We start from the raw sequence: 22965 nt of genomic DNA, 5'->3' as shown, positions 1-22965 counted from the left end.
TATCAACTTCAGTTCCAAAAGGATCAAGGCTTGAAAAATGAATTCATTTGGAGCTGACCGCACTGTCTTTATTGAGCTGTAAATCCGCCAGTGTGGAGCAAGGCAGTGCAGGAGTTTAATGCCAAAAAGTACATTACATTCTGAGTTTTGAGAAACGTCATGGTTCAAGGAAAGGTCAGAAACACTCCTCTTCTGTCTCCCCAGAGCAGCAACGTGTGAAGTGTGTTTCCTTTTGCTGCCACGCTTCCTTCTCGTTTAGAGGAATGTCCAGGCAGCGTCAGAATAAAATGAATATCCTGTTTGGAACACTCACCAACCTTGGCAGCCATGACTAGAAAAGGAAGGCAAATGAATGACAGTATTGATAGGCTTTTATGTAGACATTCTCGGAAGAACAGATCCTTTCTGGCACATCTTTCAAGTTTTCGGTTCCTCTGTGTTCAGTTCTTTCTGTCTGCTTTCCTCCTCCATTGCTGCTGAGGACTCTTCCTTTGGCTATTTTAAAACCAATCTTGAAAGTATTTCCTTCCATTCCTTTGTGTTCCTACAACCATCTTTTTACCCTCTAAGCCCAAGAAATTGCTCCCCGCTCTATTTGCATCAACCTTTACTTTGAAAATAATACTAAGGTAGCCCCAGGGCATGGCAAACAGTACAATTTGCTGCCAACTGTGAGAGTTCAGTGGAGAAATTAAGGAGATCATTCTAGGCCTTGGGCCAACAGGGTGGGGCTCCGTTTTCTGTAACTCAGATAGACTCACTTGTTATCAGCACACTCAGTCAGACGCTTTGCCAGGTTTCTCAGCTACAGTCCCATGATTGATTTTGTTCCAGAAGCTTTGTAGAAGAATGGTTGTCATAGTATAGTGGTTCCCTATTTAACAGTTAATAGAGAACAAATTGAGAATTTGATATTCAATGTGGTCCAATTTTGCGGCTTTCAAGTGCTTGGGGAGTTTTTCTTGTGTTAATTATAACCCGCTAGTTTCTTTGGAAAGATAGACTTAGTTGTTGGTAAATTGCTAACTGGTTATCTAATCTATAAGAAATAACGATCTCACAAAAGCTATGCTATTAAAATTCATAACAGTGGTAAGGGTAACATGACCTTTCCTTTGTGTTTTCAAGTATTTGTACTCATAATTCTGTTTTCTTTTTAAACCACAGAGAACCATGGTCTGTTTTTAAATTGTTAGTAGGTATTAAATGTGAATAATGGAATTGGAGAAGTTAGTTTTGTATGCAAAATGGTATGTGAGTCTTTACAAGCAAACACACAGACCAACTGAAGTCCTGGTCTCTTCTGAAATGAACAAGGCATCTGTCTGAGTCTGAAACTATTACTTACTGGAACATCCATTTGCTTCCCCGTGCATGCACAGCCAATATCTTGATTTTGACATATGGTACTGGAACTCACTATTTATCATCTTCAATATGACAATATTGAGCCCACATTGAGGGATGACTGTCTCTGTAAAAGCAGAATACACGGCCACCTACATATTTCAAAGCAAAAAAATTCTAAAAATGGCTTCTTTGAAAATGACATATTTTTTTGAGGAGTACAAATATATCCTGTGGGCAGACCCATGAATGCTTCATTTGTAAATGAATTTATCAGATGTTTCCTTTCCCCAAACTCCTTCTTCTGCATAGGCATTCATGTTGGGTCCTGTAAGGGAAGGAGGAGGAACTGTTACAGAATGAGGACTGTGCTTCAACAGTGGAGGTTAAGTTTTATCTGCTTCAGAGCAATGATCTTTTGAGCAGGAACTAACCTGTTCAAAGTGAGCAAGGAAGGGAATACATGTACCCTTTCAGCTAGGAAATTTTTCCTCGTACCAGAACAATTTGCAAAGTCAGTTGATTTCAGTCAGGAAAAAAGAAAAAAAAAATACATTTTGGATCAATTTAACAAAACAAAGAAGTGTTTTATTGTCGTTTTTACCTCCCCAAATTATACATTATTGTTAAGAAAGCATGAGAACTCACATCTAAAACATATTTTGTTTTAGGTAAGTCCAATTCATCTTTAGAGAAATATATTTTTCAAAGGACAGCATCAGGCTTCACCCTGGTATAACCAGACAGAATGAACAGCAGGCATTTTCTTGATTTTAAATGTCAATTACTTAGCTGAAGTTGCCTGCTCCTTATTTTATTGGCCAATGGACTTAAGACCGAAGTCATCAGCTGCAGGTACTGAATGCAAATGCCATGTGGAAATGTACTCAGATTGTTATAACACTCCAGTTATAAACTCGAACTGACTGCATAAGGCCAGACGCGTTCTGAGTTCACACCTGAGAAGTCACGGGTCACATGAAAGCTTTGAGGGCACAACACACTTAGGAACAGAAGAATCAACCTGGTTCTCCATTTTGTGAACCAAACTCATTTATACAGTAGTCTGCATGGGGAGTTTATCTGCATTTATATAGTTCCAGCTGTAGGGCTTACTTTCAAATATTCAACTGAAAAATAACTCAGAAAACTATGGACATCCTAGAAAAACTCTTTCAATGTATTTTTATTATGTAGTATATGGATACATACTCATTAGAAAGAAATAAGATTAGATCACTAATGGTGACTAGCTATGTGTTATCTTTTATTTTTGTTCCCCTTTTCTAAATTGAGACTCAAAAGTCCCTTTTGTATGGAGAATCTCACCATCACCTCAGTGGAGTAATTTGTTATCTCGAGAGTTTGCTGTTGTTCTCTCTGTGGGAAAAGTCATCCATGATGTTGGCAACCCAGAACTATTTATTCCATTAGGTGAGATTGTTTTAGAAAAGTTTTAGTGAAAGAGTTATGGAAGGGTATATGTCTTAGTTGGGGTTATCATTGCTGTGATGAAACACCGTGGTCAAAGCATCTTGGAAATGTAAAGGTCTGATTGGCTTATACTTCATATCACTGTTCATTATTGAAGAAGTCAGGACAGGAATTCACACAGGGCAGGGACCTGGAGGCAGGAGCTGTTGCAGAGGCAGTGGATGGCTGCTGCTTACTGACTTGCTCCCCGTGGCTTGCTCAGCCTGCTTTCCTGTAGAACCCAGGACCAGTAGCTCAGGGAAGGCACCACCCAGCATGGGCTGGACCCTCCCTCATCGATCACTAATTAGAAAAATGCCCTATAGGCTAGCTTGCATACAAATCTTATGAAATATTTTCTCAATTGAAGTTCATTTTTCTCAGATAACTATAACTTGTGTCAAGTTGACATAAAACGAGCCAACACAGTATATTATATTTGTTTCCTCAAAGTTTAAGAATGTTTTATCTTAATTCACGTAATGCTGTAAACAGAATAGCAAAATCAAAATTAAGCCTAAAAAACTCTGGGAAAGAGATGCATACAAAGTCTGCCACAAATTGCCCAACACTCTTGATTCCTCAGTCAGGGTGACTGCTAGAACTAACTGGTTTGCGTTTTGTTTTGCAGAAAGAATGTGCTAATTTCATCAAGGTCCTGAAGGCTTATAATCACACTCACTTGTATGCCTGTGGAACTGGGGCTTTTCATCCAGTTTGCACGTATATTGAGGTTGGACATCATCCTGAGGTAAGGCTGACTTATAAAAAGGCTTTTCGCCCTGTCTCCCTCATGTCCAAAGGCTTCATTGCTGATCTTTTCAGTACATTTGGTCTCCTGCTCACTATTCGTGGGGACCAGCTTCAAATTCAGATGCAGCTATTAATTTTAGTCTGTGGATATAAATCAGAGAGAGCACCACTCATCAATAGCCGTGTGGCAGGAGAAAGGGAGAAAGCATTTGTTCTCACCCTGGGTTTCAGCGTAGTCCTTTGCATGGGAGACACATGTGGGCAATCTGAAGGTATACTCCTTCCTCGCTCCCTCCATCCCTTTCTCAGCCAAAGGTTTCTCCCTCCTAATCTTTTGTTTTGTTGGTTTTTGATTCAGGACTAAGAAGGATACTTTCTATACAAGCCTTTAAGGATGGAATCTCACATTTGGGTTTTTGCTTTGTTAGGTATTGCTTTTATATTTTTGGTTATGATATTGGCACGGAAAAGAAAAAATGCATTTTGTCATACTAAAGATGTTACAGAGGAAAACTTTAGTGAGAGAAATATAGTTAAATAAGTTTAAATCAAATTTAAAACAAGGAGACCTTCCTAACATTGGAAGGAGCATGTTGAGTTGGGCTTCTCAGTTGTCTCAATTATAAAGTCCATTGTCATTTTTGGCTCTGACTCTTCAGAACAACAGTGTTCATGTGGTGAGGAAGTGATACGTGACAGAGTTTTCCTCCAAATTAGAGTTTAGAAATGCTCAAAAAATAATTTGTTCGCAGAATATTTCTGGAATCCTAAAGATAACAACCAAATTTGCATACAACCTCTTATATGGTAAGCACTAGGCTCCTGCTTATTTCCTTAAGGTGTCCTATGGGATAGGGATGCATGTTTTGATTTCAAAGACAAGAAAGCAAAACATTATATGCTTTATCTTCTTTATGTAAGGTGACACATCACGGGCTGTGAGTTTCCAATGCTAAAACCAGTTATGTATGGCAGTTTCTGCTGTTACTTCCCTAAGGAGACTGGAAAGTTTACGATAATTTCCTGAGAACACACCATGTAGGTAAATTGTCTGCCTGTGCCCACCTAGCCTTGTATTCCTCCTTCTCCTCTTCCTCACAAGTATGTATGAAATATTTGCTGATAACAACAAGATGTTTCATCATGACATGGTTTTTAGGAAAGGGGGTCCTCCTTAAGTTCCCCATTTCACATTGAGGGAATTAGGAACTGGTTCACACACATGGCCTTGTAGATAACACACAGTCTTTTAGTTGCTTCTAAACTGATGAAATAACTGCCCCTATGCTACCACCCCGATGCTAAACTGCTGACATCAGTGAGGGATCCTAAAAACTGGCTCCACTGTAGTGCAGTTTGTACCTGGCACCGTAATGTTCCTTCCGAGGAGCACACAAGAATACAGCAGCACATTCAGGACTCTTACTGCAGAGGAGCAGACAAGCAAAGACTCTGCTATCACAACAGGCTTCAGATATCATGCTACAATGACCAGCTGTGAAGCCGTGGAGAAGTTACTTAACATCTCGGATGGAGTCTTTGCTCACAATATGTAAAACAAAATAAAAGCATCTTTGCCTGGGTATCCACACGTTAGGTTGACTCATTGCCTCCTAACACAGTGCTATTCAAGCTCCAAACTTCTAACCTCACTTGAAGCACGTCTTTCTTCTGGCCTCAGATTCCAGGGTTTTCACGGCCCTTTCCTCAGCATTAGCTGCTCTGTGTAGAACCAGTTGCTTGCTTTACTGCAACTATGTTTCTAGTGTAGATGATTGGAATGAAGATATAGGAGATCTGATAGGCAGGCATTGCTGCACAAGAACACCGAATACTAAAAAACGTACATGTCTCATACCGAAAGCTTTTGCTGTTGGTCTCAGGAGTAATTGTCATCCTACCTCTTATTTACTTTCCCCCTCATCTGAGACTAAAAATAATGCCACTAGGCTATCCTTACTAGCCTTAAATCTCTTAGCTTCAAAATCTGAAACTTTCGCTACTTTGGTATCTATTAATGCTAAAGTTCTCCATATCATCCACGAATTGCTGTCATCTTTCCTACGGTGATGTGCCCTACCCCTTCTATAATCGCTGTTTCATGTTGTTAATAATGTATCATATTTCAAGCCAGCTATGCGTTGCTGCTCTTTGGGTGGGCTGTTAGGGGACTGAACGGCTACAGGCCATTTGCTCAGGCTCCCCTCCACTAAAATAATAAATAAGCCTAGCTTCCAATGTGAGCTTCTTTGAGATGACATAGTGAGGTGCAAGGTTTTTTTTCCTGAGAAACTCAGAGCTTTGAGACAGGTCTACCTTAAGAAGCTCAGTGATTTTGATTTGCATGAAAACTATAAATTATGAAATACCATTCCAGAGTAGGAGGTCAGAAAGAAGATGATTATGCAATTACCTGGGGAATTTGGAGCAGTCTAGACAGGCAATCTAGGAAATTCTGGAAAAGATATTATCACCAGGGCTTGTCTAGACTACATCAAATTTAATTTTCAATGCTTAAGCTGCCTTCAGAGACAATCTGCTTTAAATTGATCTATACTATTACTTAAAATGCTATCCTTGGCTTTAACCAATTTTGCTGTTTATGAAGTTGAGAAAGAGAGACAATGTGCACTTTATACGGTTAGAAAAGAATGACACTAATGGAAAGCCTGGAGAGGCAGAGAATGTTGCCTCAAGATTCACACGCTCATGGAACTTGAAAACACCATCTTCAAAAATCCTTTTAAATAACACTTATGGTCTACAGTATTATAATATAATTACCTCTTCTGTCCTTCCTCCTTCCTGTCTCCAAACCACATCCCCCACTCCACCCCCCCACTGCTCCCTTTCATGTTTATATCCTCCTTTTCTTCAGTTATAAGATTTTCCTTTTAGATTTTAGGTTGGAAGTTGCATGCTTATTTTCCTGATACCTGTTTCACTTGCAAAAATGGCAATGAAACATAATTGTATTATATAATTTTACACAGTGTTTTTAGACTACAAATAATTGTATTTTAAAAGAAGAAGGGTCTTTGCTTTTAGCATTTGGGAAAGCTGTCAGAAACACTGCCATATTCAACTTCTGCTTTGCAGTATACCTCCCTTAAAGTGACTCTTGTCTTATTCTTAGTTTCCAAGCTTGTAGAAACTTCACCATTAGAGAACTGCATATGAACTGAATATCTTTGTGGCAGAATGCCACACAAGTTAAAATGCTGCTTTTTAAAAAAATGCAAGGCCCCATTCATCACTTAATAGCTTTGAATCTTATAGGAGAAAATTATCACTTGCTATTTCTAGTGATAAAAAAATTTCCAAAATATCATCAAGTTTAGCCTTGTAGTTATAAAAATAGACATTTTTATTCTTCTAGCATTTTGATAGCTGTATATGCACTCTTGAATAGTATCTTCCAAAAAAATCCAGTTTTTCTGTCTAGTGAATGCCTTTTGACCACACGCAGTATGTCATTGATTGCTGTATTAAACAGATTTTTCTGTTTCCTGTGGTACATTTGGGAATTGGTAGACATATTAATTAACTCCAGTTCTGTAAGATATGTGTCAATCAATTCTTGGGCATCTGCCAATAGCCCTTGACACAGCAGATAACTGCCAACAAGGTCACATGCCTCGTACACATGTGTACGTTTGTCATAAAGTGCCTGCAGAGTTCACAGAGGGAATGATTCAGTCTAGAGCACGGAGGAGCTTAGAGTTGTAACTCAGCATCGCTGCCATTCACATGAAAATTGTGAGTCATCCTGTAGAGGCTGGCTATTCCCCAATGGCTTATAGTATATGGTATTTCCCCTTCAAATTTACATCTGTTAATAAAAAAAAAAGTATGAATTTAGGAAGAGTATAGCTTTTCGAAGAAGTATCTGGATATAGTCTCAAATTCCAAATAGGTCTCTTCTATGTATTGGCAGACATCCTAAAGAAAGGTGGACCCAGATGTGTGCTGGATAGTATTAACTCTATAAATACTCTCATAATGTCATGGTCTCAATTTATGAGAGAACCAAATGGACATTAAGAAAAGCAATGAGGCTTAATGGCCATCTCTCAGGTCACCTTTGCAGTGACAGCCAATGTATCTCTGCAGGAAATAGCATTGTTTGTCTGGTTTTTCCCTTTTGTGATGAAGGAGACTGTGTTTTGTATAAAAGTCTGCAGCACAGAAGTTTTTAAATAGCAGGCCGTGCTATTAATGAATTGATCTCTAATCATTCGGTTCAGTCATCTTTCTCACTTATTATTAGGTTTGGTCTGGTGAGCACATATTTGTTTCTAACAACCATGAGTGAACTAGTGGAGAGTCATTTCTGGGTCACCTTTTGATGTTTCCTAGCCATCCATCGGAGTCTGCATTTGCTTTGCAATAAGCCAACCCTGGTGGGAATGTCTGAGTTCTCTGTCCGTTTCTTCCCTGCTGTTCACTATCTCTACCAGAGCTGGTTAGTCCTTTCACTTCTGGCAGAGCTATGCAAGGTTAGGGTTAAGTCCTTTCTGGTGTCTGTTTTTCTTCTTTAACCTTTTTAAGTAATTGAATCATTTTAGGAAATGGATCTTTGGGTGTACTACTGTTTAATAAACAATACTTCAACTTTCATCTCAAATTAAAATTTAAAATCATCTGTTGATGGTACTTGAGACGCTTTCCAGTTCATGTATTCTGAGAGAACTTAGTGCAACCATCTATTTCTCCAAGAGCTATTTAAGTATAACCAGGAAGACTATTTCTCAAAATGACTAGGCTCAGGGACTGAGTTAGGAGGTAGGAGAACATAAATTGTGATGACATAAGTCTAGAAGAAACATTCAAAGCTGTTAAAAATAAATAAGAGAATCTCCATTAGCACTGTCCATATACCTACTTCAAATGCTTTTAATCCCATGATTTGACCTCAATATTTGTCTTAAAGGATCATAGTTTTGATATTAACATTCTTCTCTGCTCTATCATTTATTCCATTAAATTGTAAACTGTTTTTTTTCTCACAATATTTCACAAGTTTTATTCTTAAAAATACTGGCAGATGAAAATGGAAATGTTAGAATTCAGTTCACAACTTGCAGAATATTAATTGATGTTTTAGCTCAATTGGTTCATCTGTTGCTGGTAAAAGGTTATGGGTAAAATTAAACTTTTTTTAAGTCAAAGTTGATATACTGAAGCCATGACTAATCACTTACTAAGAGAAATACCACCTCATAATCATGAAAAAAGCTTAAATCTTGGTGTCTTTGTGTGTTCTTTAATGTTGTAAGTGTGTAGCTGGAAAGTTTCTCTCTGGGTCCCACCAAACCCCCTCAGTCCCACAGCCCACTTATGAAATAATCACTCAGAAGCTTATATTAATTAAAACTGCTCAGCCATTAGCTTAGGCTAACTACTGACTAGCTCTTACACTTAAACTCAGCCCGTTTCTGTTAATCTATATGCTGCCACATGTTCTGTGGCTTTACCTGTGTCCCATTACATGCTGCTCCTTTGGCAGCAGGCTGGCTTCTCCTGACTCAGCCTTCCTCTTCCCAGAATTCTCCTCTCTGCTTATCCTGCCTATATTTCCTGCCTGGCTACTGGCCAATCAGTGTTTTATTTATCAACCAATCAGAGCAACACATTCATAGCATACAGAATATCCCACAGCATAAGTGCAAAGAATACTCTTGATTTTCATGGGCTAGTGAGAAGTAGATGCTGACTCATTTCCTTAGCCGGTGTTTGACTGCTGTGAAGAGACACCATACCATGCCCACTCATAAAATAAAGCATTTAATTGGGGCTTGCTTATAGTTTTAGAGGCTTAGTCCATTATCATTGTGGCAGGGAGCATGGTAGCACACAAACAGACAGGGTACTAGAGAAGTAGCTGAGAGTAATACATCCAGGTCTGCAGGCAGCAGGAGAAAAGAACAGCTGGGCCTGGCTTGGACCTTTGAAACCTCAAAGCCTATATCAAGTTACACACTTCCTCCTACAAGGCCACATCTTCTAACCCTTCTCAAGTAATGTCACTCATGGTGACCATGCATTAAAGTATATGAGTCATTGGCATCCTTATTCAAACCACCATACTCCTTATGTGCATGCTGTTTTCCACAGAGAAAAGGAAAAGTAAAGGCATACTGTACTCCTTTCTGGGACTAAAATAGAGTTTTCAAAAAAAGTAAAACAGAGAAAAGAACAGCGGTGAAAGAAGTAAAAACTCCCTAGCCCTGGAGATGGTGGGACTGTAGGCCCAGTGGTGGTTTGGTATCTGGCAATCAAGTTCACATTGCAAAGGGCTTTTACCTTGCCTAAAGCACAGCAGTACCTGCCTCATACATTTGATAGTGCTAATGTGTTCAGTTTATTTATCTTTGCACTTTGCTATTGTTTAATTTTAGGCATGAAGATTATATTTATACATTTACAAACTTACTTACTGTTAGAAAATATACATTTGAAGTTAATCCCTAACAGCATTCTAGAAAATTACTTTACAGTGTTTTTTAAGGAAGATGACATTATGTCTTCACATTCATTTGGATGACACTCATCATTGGTCCATGTTTCTTAGGGTTCCTGGTCTCTGACGTGGTAAATGACACATGTAATTTTATCATTGCTCTTTTCCTAACTCTGAATGCCTTATGTAACAGCAGTTTATCATTGTTTCGAGAGTTAGAGCCAGCTAAGCAAAGGCTAGAAAAACAAACAAACATATATTTCATGATGAAGCATTACACTGATTTATATAAATGGGTCAAGAACATTTTTTTAGGATACATGAAGATATTTCCCTTTATAATCACAAACATGATTGCCCTGTATTAGCATGTGTGTGTGTGTGTGTGTGTGTGTGTGTGTGTGTGTGTGTGTGTGTGTCGTGTGGAATTTAGAAGATACTTGTGTAGAGTTGAATCTGGACTTCTACATTATGTAGATTGCAGGGATTTAACTTAGGTCTTTGGCTTTGCAACATTGAGTACCATGTGCTTCTCTACCCACTTAGCCATCTGAATGAGCCCTGTATTACCTATTTAAAATAAGCCATGTGAGTTGACTTCAGTAATGCAGATTCACTGGTTCTTGATAGAGTTTGAACAAACACCCTTGTTCTGAGCTTATTTTATGTTGTTCCCTCAATACTTATGTTAGTTTTCTAAAACATCTCCACTAGAATTACAAGTCATATATTCAATTTTAATTTTTTCATTAAAAATGTTATTCATTTTACATACCAACCACAGATCCCCCTCTCATCCCTCCTCCCATTCCCCTCCAGCCCCCTCCCCAGCCCACCCCCCATTCCCTCCTCCAAAAGAGCAAGGCCTCCCATGGAGGGACAGCAAAGCCTGGTATATTCAGTAGAAGCAGGTCCAATCCTCTCCCCCTGCATCAAGGCTGTGCAAGGTGTCCCACCATAGGCAATGGGCTCCAGAAAGCCAGTTCATGTACCAGGGATTGATCCTGATCCCACTGCCAAGGGCCCCTCAAACAGACAAAGACACACAAATGTTAAATTGAGAACTCTGTTAACATTTTATAGATTGACACATTGTATTACTGCAAGAAACATTTGATTTTCAGCATAGTACAAAAGTTCTCTAAAATACATACATCTTTTTTTCTAATTCCATTTTGTTTTAAAGCACATTTTAAATGTAGCTTTTTCATTTAGTAAAAGTTGTCTTATTGGAAAAAAATTTAAATTTTAATTAAAATATAATTATATGATTTCCTCCCTTCCATTTTCTTCCTCCCATTGCTTTCAAATTCATGGTCTCTTTTTCTTTGAGTGTGTGTGTGTGTGTGTGTGTGTGTGTGTGTATGTGTGTTTCATGGCTGACTACTTGGTTTTGGATAACCAATTAGGGAGCTTATCTTTGGGGAAGACTTAATTCCCCCTCTCTCAGTAGTCCTTAGTTACCTGGAGGTCTTAGTCTAGGGGTAACACCCCTTGAGATTTCCCCCTTCTACATTACCCTGTCTATTGGGCTTGTCATTATTCAAGTCTTGTTTAGGCTGTTTATAGTTTCTGTATCATGGGTTTAGTTTCTCTCATATCTACAAGATACTGTTTCACAGCAGGCTTCCTGGTCATTTGACTCTTACATTGATTCACCCCCTTTTTCATTGTATGTCTTGAGCCTTAGGTGAAGATGTTGTGTTGTAGATATATCCTTTGGGACTGGACACCCACTATAAATAGTTCTCAGCATTTTGATGAATTGTGGTTCCCTTTGATGATCTCCATTTGCTATAAAGAGAAGCTGTTTTGTTGAGAGGTGAGAGCTCCACTTACCAGCATGTATAAGGATAAGTATTTGGAATGCAGTTAGAATTATGCTGGTCTAGTAAAGGGGGCATAGTAGGTCCTCTTCTAAGATATGTAAGTAGAATGAAAATAAGCAGATGGAATTAATTTTAATTAGCTAAAGATGTTCAAAGTATTGTTTAGGTGTACTGTCAGTAACATTTATATTCTTTTTTCTACTTTAAGTTTACTAAGCTCAGTTTAGGTAAGTCTGGAGTGTCCCATGCCTTGATGTGGCTGGGAGCTACAGCCCAATCTACAAGGTAAGACAAGGGTGGAATGCCCAATGACTGATAACTGTTATGCCCACATTAGCAGTTGGTAAGATATTTGGTACCTGGTCCCTTAAATCCTTTATTTTCACTTGTAGTTATATTATTTAAACTGCCTTACATTTATCCCAAATTCAATGTCACTGACATAAAAACATAATGAACTCTATCAGTGTGAAGAAAGTGAAGTATTTTCCAGTACATTGTACGTTTGAACTTCCAAAAGGTGGGCAGGGAATTTAAGGGTGATTGCTCACTTGGCAAAGTACTTGCCTTGCAAGCTTGAAGGCCTGAGACTGTTTTCCCAGAGTACATACTAAAAAAAAAAAAATGTCTAGTATGGTAGCACATGCTTCCAACCCCAGCACTGAAGAGGCGGGAATAGATGCATTTTAGGGTTTCACTGGGCTGTCAGAATAGCCTACTTGTCGAGTACCTGGCCAATGAGAGATCCTGTCTCAAAAAACAAGGTGGACAGTATCTGAGGAGCAACAGCCTGGATTACCCTCTGGCTAGCACAAACACATACACACTTGTGCCTACACATCCCCCTGCTCAAATGTACACACACTAGGAGAGTGGAAAGAGAAGCCATTGTTTTACATACACATATATATGTGTGTATATATATTTGTATGTATATATAAAACACACACACACACATATATATATGTTTATACATATACAGTGATTTTAATAAGGTAGCCATTGTTTTCTGAAGCATTTCATAATAAAACTTTCAACAAGCCACTCTACTGGTTGCCATTCACTAATGTACCAAGTGGAGAAAAGAGAATAAATCACTCTATGTCTAGACTATTGAAAAAGTAGTATTTAGCATGTTTGTTGAGATGTGGAATCCCTACTTGGTGTTATGAACATCATGAAGCCCAGAGTCTTCTAGGGGAAGACCTATACCTGTAGATCTGATAACCTGTGAATGTAGCCAAGAACAGGACAACACTCAGAACATCACTGTCTACACTGCTGCAGTGTGTTTGGCTGTGCTAGCCTGAGCTACAGTAAGATTTTATAGACAACAAGAGAGAGACCACGGAGGGCCAGGGAGGAGCAGACCAATTCTGATTCTGTATTGTAGAAGAGGTATGGGCCAGATGTGAGCATTGCACCATGAGGCAGTTTGGACACAGGAGAACCAGGGAGGAAGAAACAGCAGAGCCTGGGGAGGAGAGCAGCATGGTAGAATGAGCAGAGCTTAGAGGTGACCATGAACAGCATGTTAAGCAGAGTAGACCCCTGGCATGGGTCCTTATTTCTTAGACTTGAGAGACTGTTAGAAAGTAATTGAGGGTAGCTCTCTTTATATCTGAAGTTGCACTTAATTCCTGAATAACAAGGGATGCAATTTGTATATAAGTAAATGGTTCAATAACATTAATATGACTTCTACAAAAACATGGTGAACATCTTTAGTTAAGATGCTAAGATTAATGGAGAAGGTTGCAAATATACAGAGCCCATGTACACATAAAAATCTAACTTTGATCTGCGTTAAAGCATCAAAAATAACAATTATATTCCTCAAAACCAAGATTTATTGAGCAATTAACATTATTTGTGTAGTCTGTATCAACTACACTGAATCATCACAAAATGTTATGAAGTCAGTACTCTTTTTAATTTTGACTTACTAGTGAGAAAGCTAAAATTCTTTAGTATTTTGTAGTGCACATGCATGAAGCATGCAAGGCAATGGTTTATGTCTGTGTTCAAAACTTGCACCATGAAAAGATGACTTACAGGATACTGGAGGACCACGAACTGAAACGATTAATCCTGTTTTATGATACTAGGCCAATTTTAATTTTCCCATATTGGTATTTTAAAAATACTCCATGCATATCTAGTTTGGACCAGGTGATAAGTGCGAATAGAGGGGCAGTTGAAATGAGCAAAGGCTGGCACCTTCAAACTGGAGTCTGAAAACTGAACAGCATGTGAATAGTTGTAGAAGGTGGAGTGGGCAGTGTTAGCAATGGCTGGAAGGACGGAGGCAGAAAGGACAGTCTACAGGGAAAGGGGGATAGCACAGGATGCATGGTACATTTCAAGTACGGAAGCTGGAAATCACATTAAAGGTTGAGTTGAGGAAGACTAATTGAGAGTCTTGTGAGGTTTTACAAAGCCAGTGGTACTATTGCCAGCATTCAAACAGAAATATATTTCTAGGGCATAAATTAGGGGAGAAAGTAAACAAGCCATACATCCATTTTGAACAATGGCAAAGGTCTGGTACCAACTGAAGAAAAGCCAAAAAGAGACAAAGTGAAAGACGCTGAGGAAACTCTGTGATTCTCAAAAGAAAACAAGAAATCAAAACATCCTTCATGTTTTGCACAAATTAGTGATGTGTAACTGAGATGACAGAGCTTAGAGTTTCCAGTGGGGGGATGGGCTTCACATCCTCTCCTGATAACTAGGCAGACTCTCTTTGTAGCATGATAGCTCCTATATGCTCAGTTTCTACTCCAGAGTATATGAATAAAGGCCATGCATGTTATTCTAAAACATTAAGCTGTTGTATACAAAGGTACTGGGAATTCCTAACCTTGATGAATTACACAAAAATGAATAATGCATACCTGGAAATCCAGAGAGAGGCATGTGATGTAATGCATATTTTGAATATATTGCAAATTCATTCCACTTTAAAAGTTCTTTGAAAAAAAACAGAAACTTATCAGAAAAATACATTTAATATATATCACTACCAATAGTGATTTTTTTCTATGAAAATCACTGTCAGGCTCTCTGTAACTTTTGTTTTATATTTGTGTATTTGAAATATTTTTGTTTTGTTTTGTTGCTTTTTGTGAGACAGGGTTTCTCTGTTGGAATGCTTAAGGAATTTGTTCATAACAACTTCCTAGTTGTTTTGCTCAGGTTTCGTTGAGTTAGAATGGCTTTCTAAAATGATTGTTTTACTTACTAGTATCAGTGTCTGCTAGATGACATAATTAATGGCTTTAATCAACATTAAAATATTAGATTTTCATAACCCTGAGATGTAAATATTTCTTCATTTTCCCTTTGAGGATACAGAGGCTCAGAAGAGAATCAAGAAGTTACCTAACATCACACAGTGAGAAATTTGTTTTCCTCACCATTGTGACATGTGGCCTTTCCAATGCCATCAGCACTACACACCGTTGAGAGAATGCTATGCCGTGTGTGTTTATTATTACTCAAGTGTACATCATTTCAAAACATTGCATTTTAAGTTAGTGCACCACCAATTACATTATCAGAACATTCTTGAAAACACCATGAAGTGCTTGTATCCAAAAGGTTGTCAGTACTTGTCAGTTTGGTGAAATTCCATGGCAGTGATGACTTACCTGAGTCCCTTAATAGATTATAAAGATGAACCAGTCAGGGAGTGTTGTTTTTTATAAAAGAAGTGAGAAGGTCTCCACAGAAACAGCTTCATCTGGTGATACTTATTCTCTCTATAGATAACTTAGGGATTAGGCAGATAAGCAAAACCCACTTTTTCTTATTTCTCCACAGACACACTCAGATGTGACTATGTGTGCAACACAGTGAACTGTCATCTGTTTCTCTTAGAGAGAGAACTGTCACACTCTATAACATTAATGGAAGTGTATTTCAAATTGAGTACTTAAAATACAAACTCTGATGAGCTTTCCAACACTTCAAATAAGTTCAGCGTAAAGAGTTGCTTTCTAATATTTTGAGAATGAAATTCTACAGATTTCAAAGAAAAATCCTTGTTCCAATATACAATTGGAAAAATGCCATAATTTTTAAAAATGGAGGAGTCTTAGGAAACAGATAATACTAAATTTTATATGGCATCCAAATTACTAAATAACAGTAGATTGCCATATTCATCATTCTGTTATCAAGATATAAATTGGCCTTATCTAGTTATTAAGATCAATAAATATGATAAAATATTATGTTTAAAAAGAAGCTACATTGTATTCAAGTTCAATTTTCTAGTAATGAGTCTTTAAATTTTTCCAACTAGGATCAATGTGCTTGGGGAAATATCTATTTATGTGAAGGATAATTCTTTAATCATTGCCTCATAAAAGGAATGACATGGACATTCAACTTTTATTCAAGTAGCCCTATATTTGCATAGTTTGCTATTATACTTTCATAATTTAGAATACCTTGCATTAAAAGAGATAGAGAAGTTGCTCCTACTAACTAAATCCACCTTGATAACTGAACATTACAGGAAAAAAAATATCATTTCAAATAGTCAGAAACCAAGTCACATAGAATGACCACTTTCCATTTTAATTTTATTTTTATTTTTCAATCTGCCCTTCTAATTCAATTGTGCATCCTTGGCCACTGAAAGCAATCTTAGGAATTGCTGAGCTGCTTAAAAGGGAGTCTAATGGGATGTAAAAATCAATTCACAGGTCTGCTGCTGATTCATTGTGTGACTTTTGCTTCTACTAAAATGACATGAAATTGGTCTCTTCCCCATTTTAGACCTCAGTATTTGCCTCTTGATAGAAAAACACTTATCTAATGGGCACCGTGCATATACACCTAAGAAGTAGCACCCTGAGTGTAAGTCCCAAGGCTAGCTTCTCTCTCAGCTGCTTGCTGCACTGGAGATTATCAGAGAGCTCTACAGAGGCTGGACGTCTGTTCTTTCTAGTACTGCAAATGCAGCTTTGTAAGTGTGCCAGGGTTCAAGCTCCTTTTAAGTGCTTTTATCCCAGTCATTTTTTTCTCCTGATTTACATTTTCTTGGCATTGAGTAGCTGTCTTACCTCATATTTAAATTGATTAACCTGGAAAGGATGGATACTTAGTGCCCCACATTTATTTGCCCTTCGCTGGCCTAAATCTGGGGGACAAATGTCAGATCTGAAGTGAGGAATCCCTATTCCCTGTACAGTGTGAGGCTGATACAAGTCCCAGTACCCCCTTGTCACCATATCACATTTTCACTAACAGTCATATGGAAGCTTATCTCTGATTTCATGCTGAACTTACCCATAAGTTCATAAAAAAAAATCTTAGGCATATACAAAAAACAGATAACATTTTCAGAAAGGAACTTATCTGACTATAGACTGTGAACAGACTTTGTGAGTAGTAAGCAAAATATTGCCATTTTTATCATGTGACAAACTAAGCCTGAAGTGCCTTGTCCATAAAGTACGTCAGAAACAAACTTGTCCTGCTGTTCTAAAGAACATTTCAGGAGAAATCAGATTCCACGTTTGCCTCATACATGACCAGTCTATCTTAGTGACCTTCACTCTTCCTATTTTCCTGATGAGTTCTACAAATCCCCTAAGGCAAACATTAAAAGCATTTTCAACTATATTGACAGAAGATGAGTTTGACCTGAACAATATCAGTTTATCAACTGAGTGGAGACTTTGTGTACTCTCAACTTCTCTAGAATCTAAAAACATCTGCTATTTTCCTATTTAAAGCATGTGTCTGCTGACAAATGATGGTGACTTCCATACTTGCTCAAAATACATTTATAGCATAGTTATTAGACAGCCCCTCTAATCTCTATTCATTTTAAAATATAAAAAATGCAATAACTGGGGATGTAGCTTAATGGTACAAGGCTTGCCTAGATGTACCGGGCCCAGAGTTCGAGCCACAATAGTGCTAAAATTGGTAAATTAAATTTAAAAACTGTAATGGCTGGGGAAATGACTCAGAGGTTAAGACATGTATTGCTCTTTCAGAGGCTCTGCATTCGATTCCCAGCATCACTTTGAGCAGCTCACAGTTGTCTCTAACTCTGGCTCCACAGAACCTGATGATGCCTCAGGTTTTCATGGGCAAATGCATTCACGTACACATGTATGCACACAAATATGTGCACAAGATTAAAAATAATAAAAATAATTTTTAAATAGAAAATTTAAGTTCATATAGATATATATATGATTTTATTTTTCAAAAATAAAATAAATTCAATTTCTGCTGGTAGCATCAATAATTATTACTCAAATAAATTTGTATTTTACCTTCATTTCTTTGGGCATCTACTGCCTGATTATGAATCATATCATGTGATTTCAGAAAAAAACTTTATAATTGTTTATTTCATAAGAATAGTTCTTGCTTATAAAAATGAATTATCATCTCTCCAGAATAGATACAATTTAGGTATTTCAATATTATTTCATTTTATTCTCATGAAAGTCACTGGATTTAAGTTGCATTCTGTTGGTTGAAGCACTCACCACATATCAAACATTATCAAAGAAAGTTACTGAGTCCATTAGTGAGAGAGCATGAGTGCAAGCCTCATGTAGAATCTCACCCACACACCTCTGTATACAATGGACAGGAACGGCTCAATGCTTTGATCTTCCCTGGGGAACATAAAAGAGAGGAGGAAAGAGGCAGCATCTGTCAGAATAAAGGTTTAATGAACAGGTGGAGACTAGTTGAGTGTTGACACAGAACATGAGAAAGGCAAAGAAAGATAAAATGCAGAATCGTTATCATCACAGACCTCCAGGGTCCAAGGAAACAGAGTCTGATTCAAGAAAATGATGGTCAAATGAATGCACTTTGATTTCCACTGAGCACTCAGAAGCCTGTACTAGCTTCCCACATACACCCTTAATGGGACCATACAGTTCACTGCGTATGTATATATTTCATCTATGTAGAAATTCATATAAACTTTTCATGTATTTATATCAATAGTAGATGCAGTATCTCGGGAAAATCTAAGAATGTAACTCGTTTTTACTCCCTATCACTACATTTTACTGAATTTTTCATTTATCTAGGGAAATAAATGTCTGTTGTGGAAAAGTGATTGACATGAAGTCAGATTCCTCCTTAGATAGGTTTACCTGAGCAATGTCTATCTCTCAATAGCTATATGTACTCTGAAGATAGTTCATGGAAACTTAAAAATCGGAGGAACATTCCAGTTTGTGAGTTTTTGTATTATTAAGCATTTTTGTAGATTATGGTGATTTTCACAGTTGATATCAAAGTATAGATCACACTCCCATGGGACTAAATGCTTCCTAGATTCTAACATTATGACAGCAGTCTTGTCTCATGAATGCATGTGTAGATATGACTGTCTATCATGGACACAAGACCATCATTACATATTTGACTGCTCTATCCAAATAGTAAATTATTGACAGAGTTTTAACTTTGAAATGGCCCAATATTATTTAAAAATATTAAGAAAGTAGAAAATCAATGAGAAATATATTAATATATAATTTAAGTTCAGAAGTACAGGCTATGTTTACCATTGGAGAAAGTGTTACATGATACAACAGAAAGAAGCAGAGTCATAGATGTAGTGTGGTAATATTTGCAAAATATGAAAAGAAAGACACTGGCCTCTCAGATGCTGCCTGCATGTTACAGACTCTCTGGACTCCCATGCTCTACATCAGAGTGGAGGTTTAAAGGTCACCAAGACACATGGTTTCACTTGAAGAAATAATTCTCTTCAATCTCATCTTGCTTCCTCCTTTCTACTTCACCCACCTTTCCATCCAGTCTTGTCTGTGGAAAGCCAGATCAGTCTTTACAAAGAGCACAAGGCTGACTGACATCTGGTTTAAGGACATTCCTCTACCTCCTTTGAATCCTAGCAACTAAGGTAAAGTGTGTCGGTTGGTTTCATCCTGCCTCCTTCTACATCCTGTGTGGCGAACTCTCTCACCTCCCACTTCCTAGTGTTCCTTCTCTTCTTTCAATTCCTCATCACTCCCAGTCAGGCTCCTTGCAAGCTCTCTGAGTTTATTTCTCTTACCCGAACAGATCTCACGCATACATGTTCTAATGAGTGCAATCCATCTGATCTTAGTTCATGCATTACTTCCACAGAGCAAGATTTCCTGACGCATGCTATAATAATACAAGCAGCATATACCATCTAGTAGCTAAATGAAGGACAACACAGGCAGCAGATACAGATGTGGGCCGCAACAAAATTTAGAGAGTACGTCTAAAGTAGGCATGTTTTTGTAGATTGAATTCACTCTTCATCAGTTATTTGAATGCTTGAACATCATTTCTTCATTTATCAAAGGTTACTATTCTTGGAGTTAGTCTGGGCAAAAAAAAAATATAGATTACAAATTACAACAAGAACATGAAATAAAAATATCTGTTAATGTTGAATTCATAGGTAAATAACAAGGTAGCATTTATCAGAAAAAAGTTGGGCTCTTCATCCTGAAAAATAAATCTGTGTATATTTGACATAAATCATGACTTGTAGGTTAAAATAATTTATAATGATTAACCAGTAATGCTCTTGAAGTTTTATAGAAAATTTGCTTGTTGCTTAATATGAGTGTGATATACTTCATATGGTAGTAGACTCCATATACAATAAACACAATATATTCAAATGATTGTTGATAACATTTACACAGATGTGCATGTATTTTGTTGTTATAGACCTCAAACAGGAAGTCAGCAAAGGGATTAAAGAAAAGAAGAAAGGTGCATGGAAAAAAAAGTGGGAAGGAGAAAGGAAGAAATCTACTTTGAAATCAAGTTTGCTCAAATTGATTTGGCTAGCAATAGACTTTAGTCACATAAGAAAAATTCATTAGTTTATTTTGAGTATTCGGTTCAGGTGGATTAGACCTACGTTGGCATGAATACTTGGAAATAGGTATTACACAACGATGTATTGGGTCTTTGCACTCAGTACACTGAAGAAAATGTAACATGTTCAAGTTAAAGTCATTATCTTATTCCTACTGATGTCTGCATTGCATTACTGCCCCATTTTCCCTCACATGGGATTTCACTGCAGAATTAAGAAAAAATAGAATATTCTTTAAGTGTGTCAATATGGACGGCAAATTACTTTTTCAACTTAGAGTTATTCTTCATAATAAAATTTATTTTCCACTGTTTTTGTTTACTTGACATTTCTTTGCTGGATAGTAGTTTCACTACTGAAAAAAAAAAAGACTAAAAATAAATTAGCATTTTTTTTGGCTAAAAATAATAATAAAGGCTAACGCATAAGAGAACAAAACTAAAGTGAGCTAAAGCACAATTTTTAAAGCAAGGGGAAGTGGGGTCTTAGGGTCACAGGGCAAAGGAGAAACGCAGGAGTAAAGGGGACGCACTGCCATTCAGAAGATGATGACTGGAGGTGCCATTACAGGGCAAGTGGACTCTGCTGTTTGAGTTTGGAATTAAAGCCTTCTGAGGAAGAAGGCAAATTTTATTTTGGTAAAAGATTTGCCTTTCATCTTCCCCCATTAGGATTTCAATTGGCACAAGATGACACAGGCTGCCTAACAATCAGGCATTTCAATCCGGAGGAAGCAAGTTTCCCTCAACTCCCGTAAAGTGCCTTTTATTTTAGTCTGTGTCTGAACAGGGTGTATTTGACATGTAAAACATTAATCCACTACAACTTGAGGAGGGAAGATTGTGAGCTGACTGTAATCTAAAATCTAGCACATCCTGCAGGGTTATCTTGAGATGGAACCTGGGTATCTATTTACTAAGGAACACACTAATTTAATGGGATTTTATTTGTTCAGATCTTTTTTAGATCTTCAACAGAGCCTCTGAAAATTCTAAAATGATTAGCGGATTAGAGAAATAAACATTATCATTAAAATGGCTTCTGTGCTTAAGCCTTTCACTCAGTAGTTACTAATAATTGTTACATTCCTGGGTACTCAAAGAAAAAAATCTGAAGACATTGACAAAAAAAGAAAAAGAAAAAAAAAAAAAAGAAAAAGGAAATCTGTTCAAGGTGAAGGATTTTCTGTAAGCTTGACCGACCTTGTGGAAACCTCTTTGATTTAGCAACAGTATTCGGTGGTAAGCTTAAGTATGGCATTTTACCTCAAGGCAATGCTGCCACCACTGCGTGTAATCCAGCCACACACACTCTGCTGGGAGTTCTGCGTGGTCATCCTATGAGTTTTCTCCTTTTAAACCCGCCCATCCCCAGCCTGGTGCTTCCAATGATGCGGTGTGTGCAGTTTTGTTTAACACGCCATTTTTCTAGCCTGATGTTAAATATGCAGCATTTCTAAAGAAGCAAATTCTTTTTGTCAGTGTATACAATGGCCTATATGAGATCATATGGTATATTTTAGACTCTGGATAATGTGTTAACTCAAGTAAATGAATGTAATTACCAGTATTGGTGTGGTTATTATGATTTAAAATATGATTCTTTTCTAAGAGAAGAAATAATTTTTTTAAAACATCCTTTCGTCTTACTTGGATGTGTTTTTTTCATTGCTTTCATGTTTAAGCTTTCTTCTGTCTGTGGCTTAGCTGAATTGTTTTCCTTGAAAAGAAAACCTGGGGTTGCCATGTGGCAAGCTAATCCTATGAATTTACTCATGTCCTCTGAAAATCTTGTCTTAACCCTCCATCATTTAAAGAGCAAATAACGAAGAAATGTACCACAGCGTGGCTCATGGTCAACAACCATGAGTTTTTTTATTGCTAAATTCTAAACATTTTATTGAATTCACATCTTGATCTTTCTTTTTAAATATTTAAATTGACTTCTGTAGTCCCAATTTCCATTATTGTTTAGAAAAAAAACTTGTTAAGAGAATAGATGTGCTCAAATTTCAAAAGCAAAATTTCCAAATTGTTTTTCTTTCATCCCTCCATATAAGCTTAATACTTCAGGTCCAAACTTCAATATTGTACCATCAGTATATTTTGTAAGGTTTAAAAGTTAGCATCATTGCAATGAACAAACCAAGATCTATAAAGAAACAAATAGATAGCAAACCATGAGGTTTTTCTATGTACATATATGTGTGTGCATATAGA

General features: G+C 37.4%; 1 protein-coding gene across 1 annotated transcript in view; it reads left to right on the top strand.

Moving 5' to 3' along the window:
- Sema3a (semaphorin 3A) overlaps nt 1-22965 on the top strand; it is a 357767-nt gene that overhangs the window by 220592 nt on the left and 114210 nt on the right. The window contains exon 6 of the mRNA XM_059257268.1: nt 3452-3571. Coding sequence (XP_059113251.1) covers nt 3452-3571 — 120 coding nt within the window. The remainder of the gene's footprint in view (nt 1-3451; nt 3572-22965) is intronic.

The sequence above is a fragment of the Peromyscus eremicus genome, chromosome 3 (genome assembly GCF_949786415.1).
Source record: "Peromyscus eremicus chromosome 3, PerEre_H2_v1, whole genome shotgun sequence".
NCBI classification, from domain to species: domain Eukaryota; kingdom Metazoa; phylum Chordata; class Mammalia; order Rodentia; family Cricetidae; genus Peromyscus; species Peromyscus eremicus.
The sequence above is the reverse complement of the archived record's forward strand: the minus strand, read 5'-3'. Positions and strand labels throughout refer to the sequence as shown.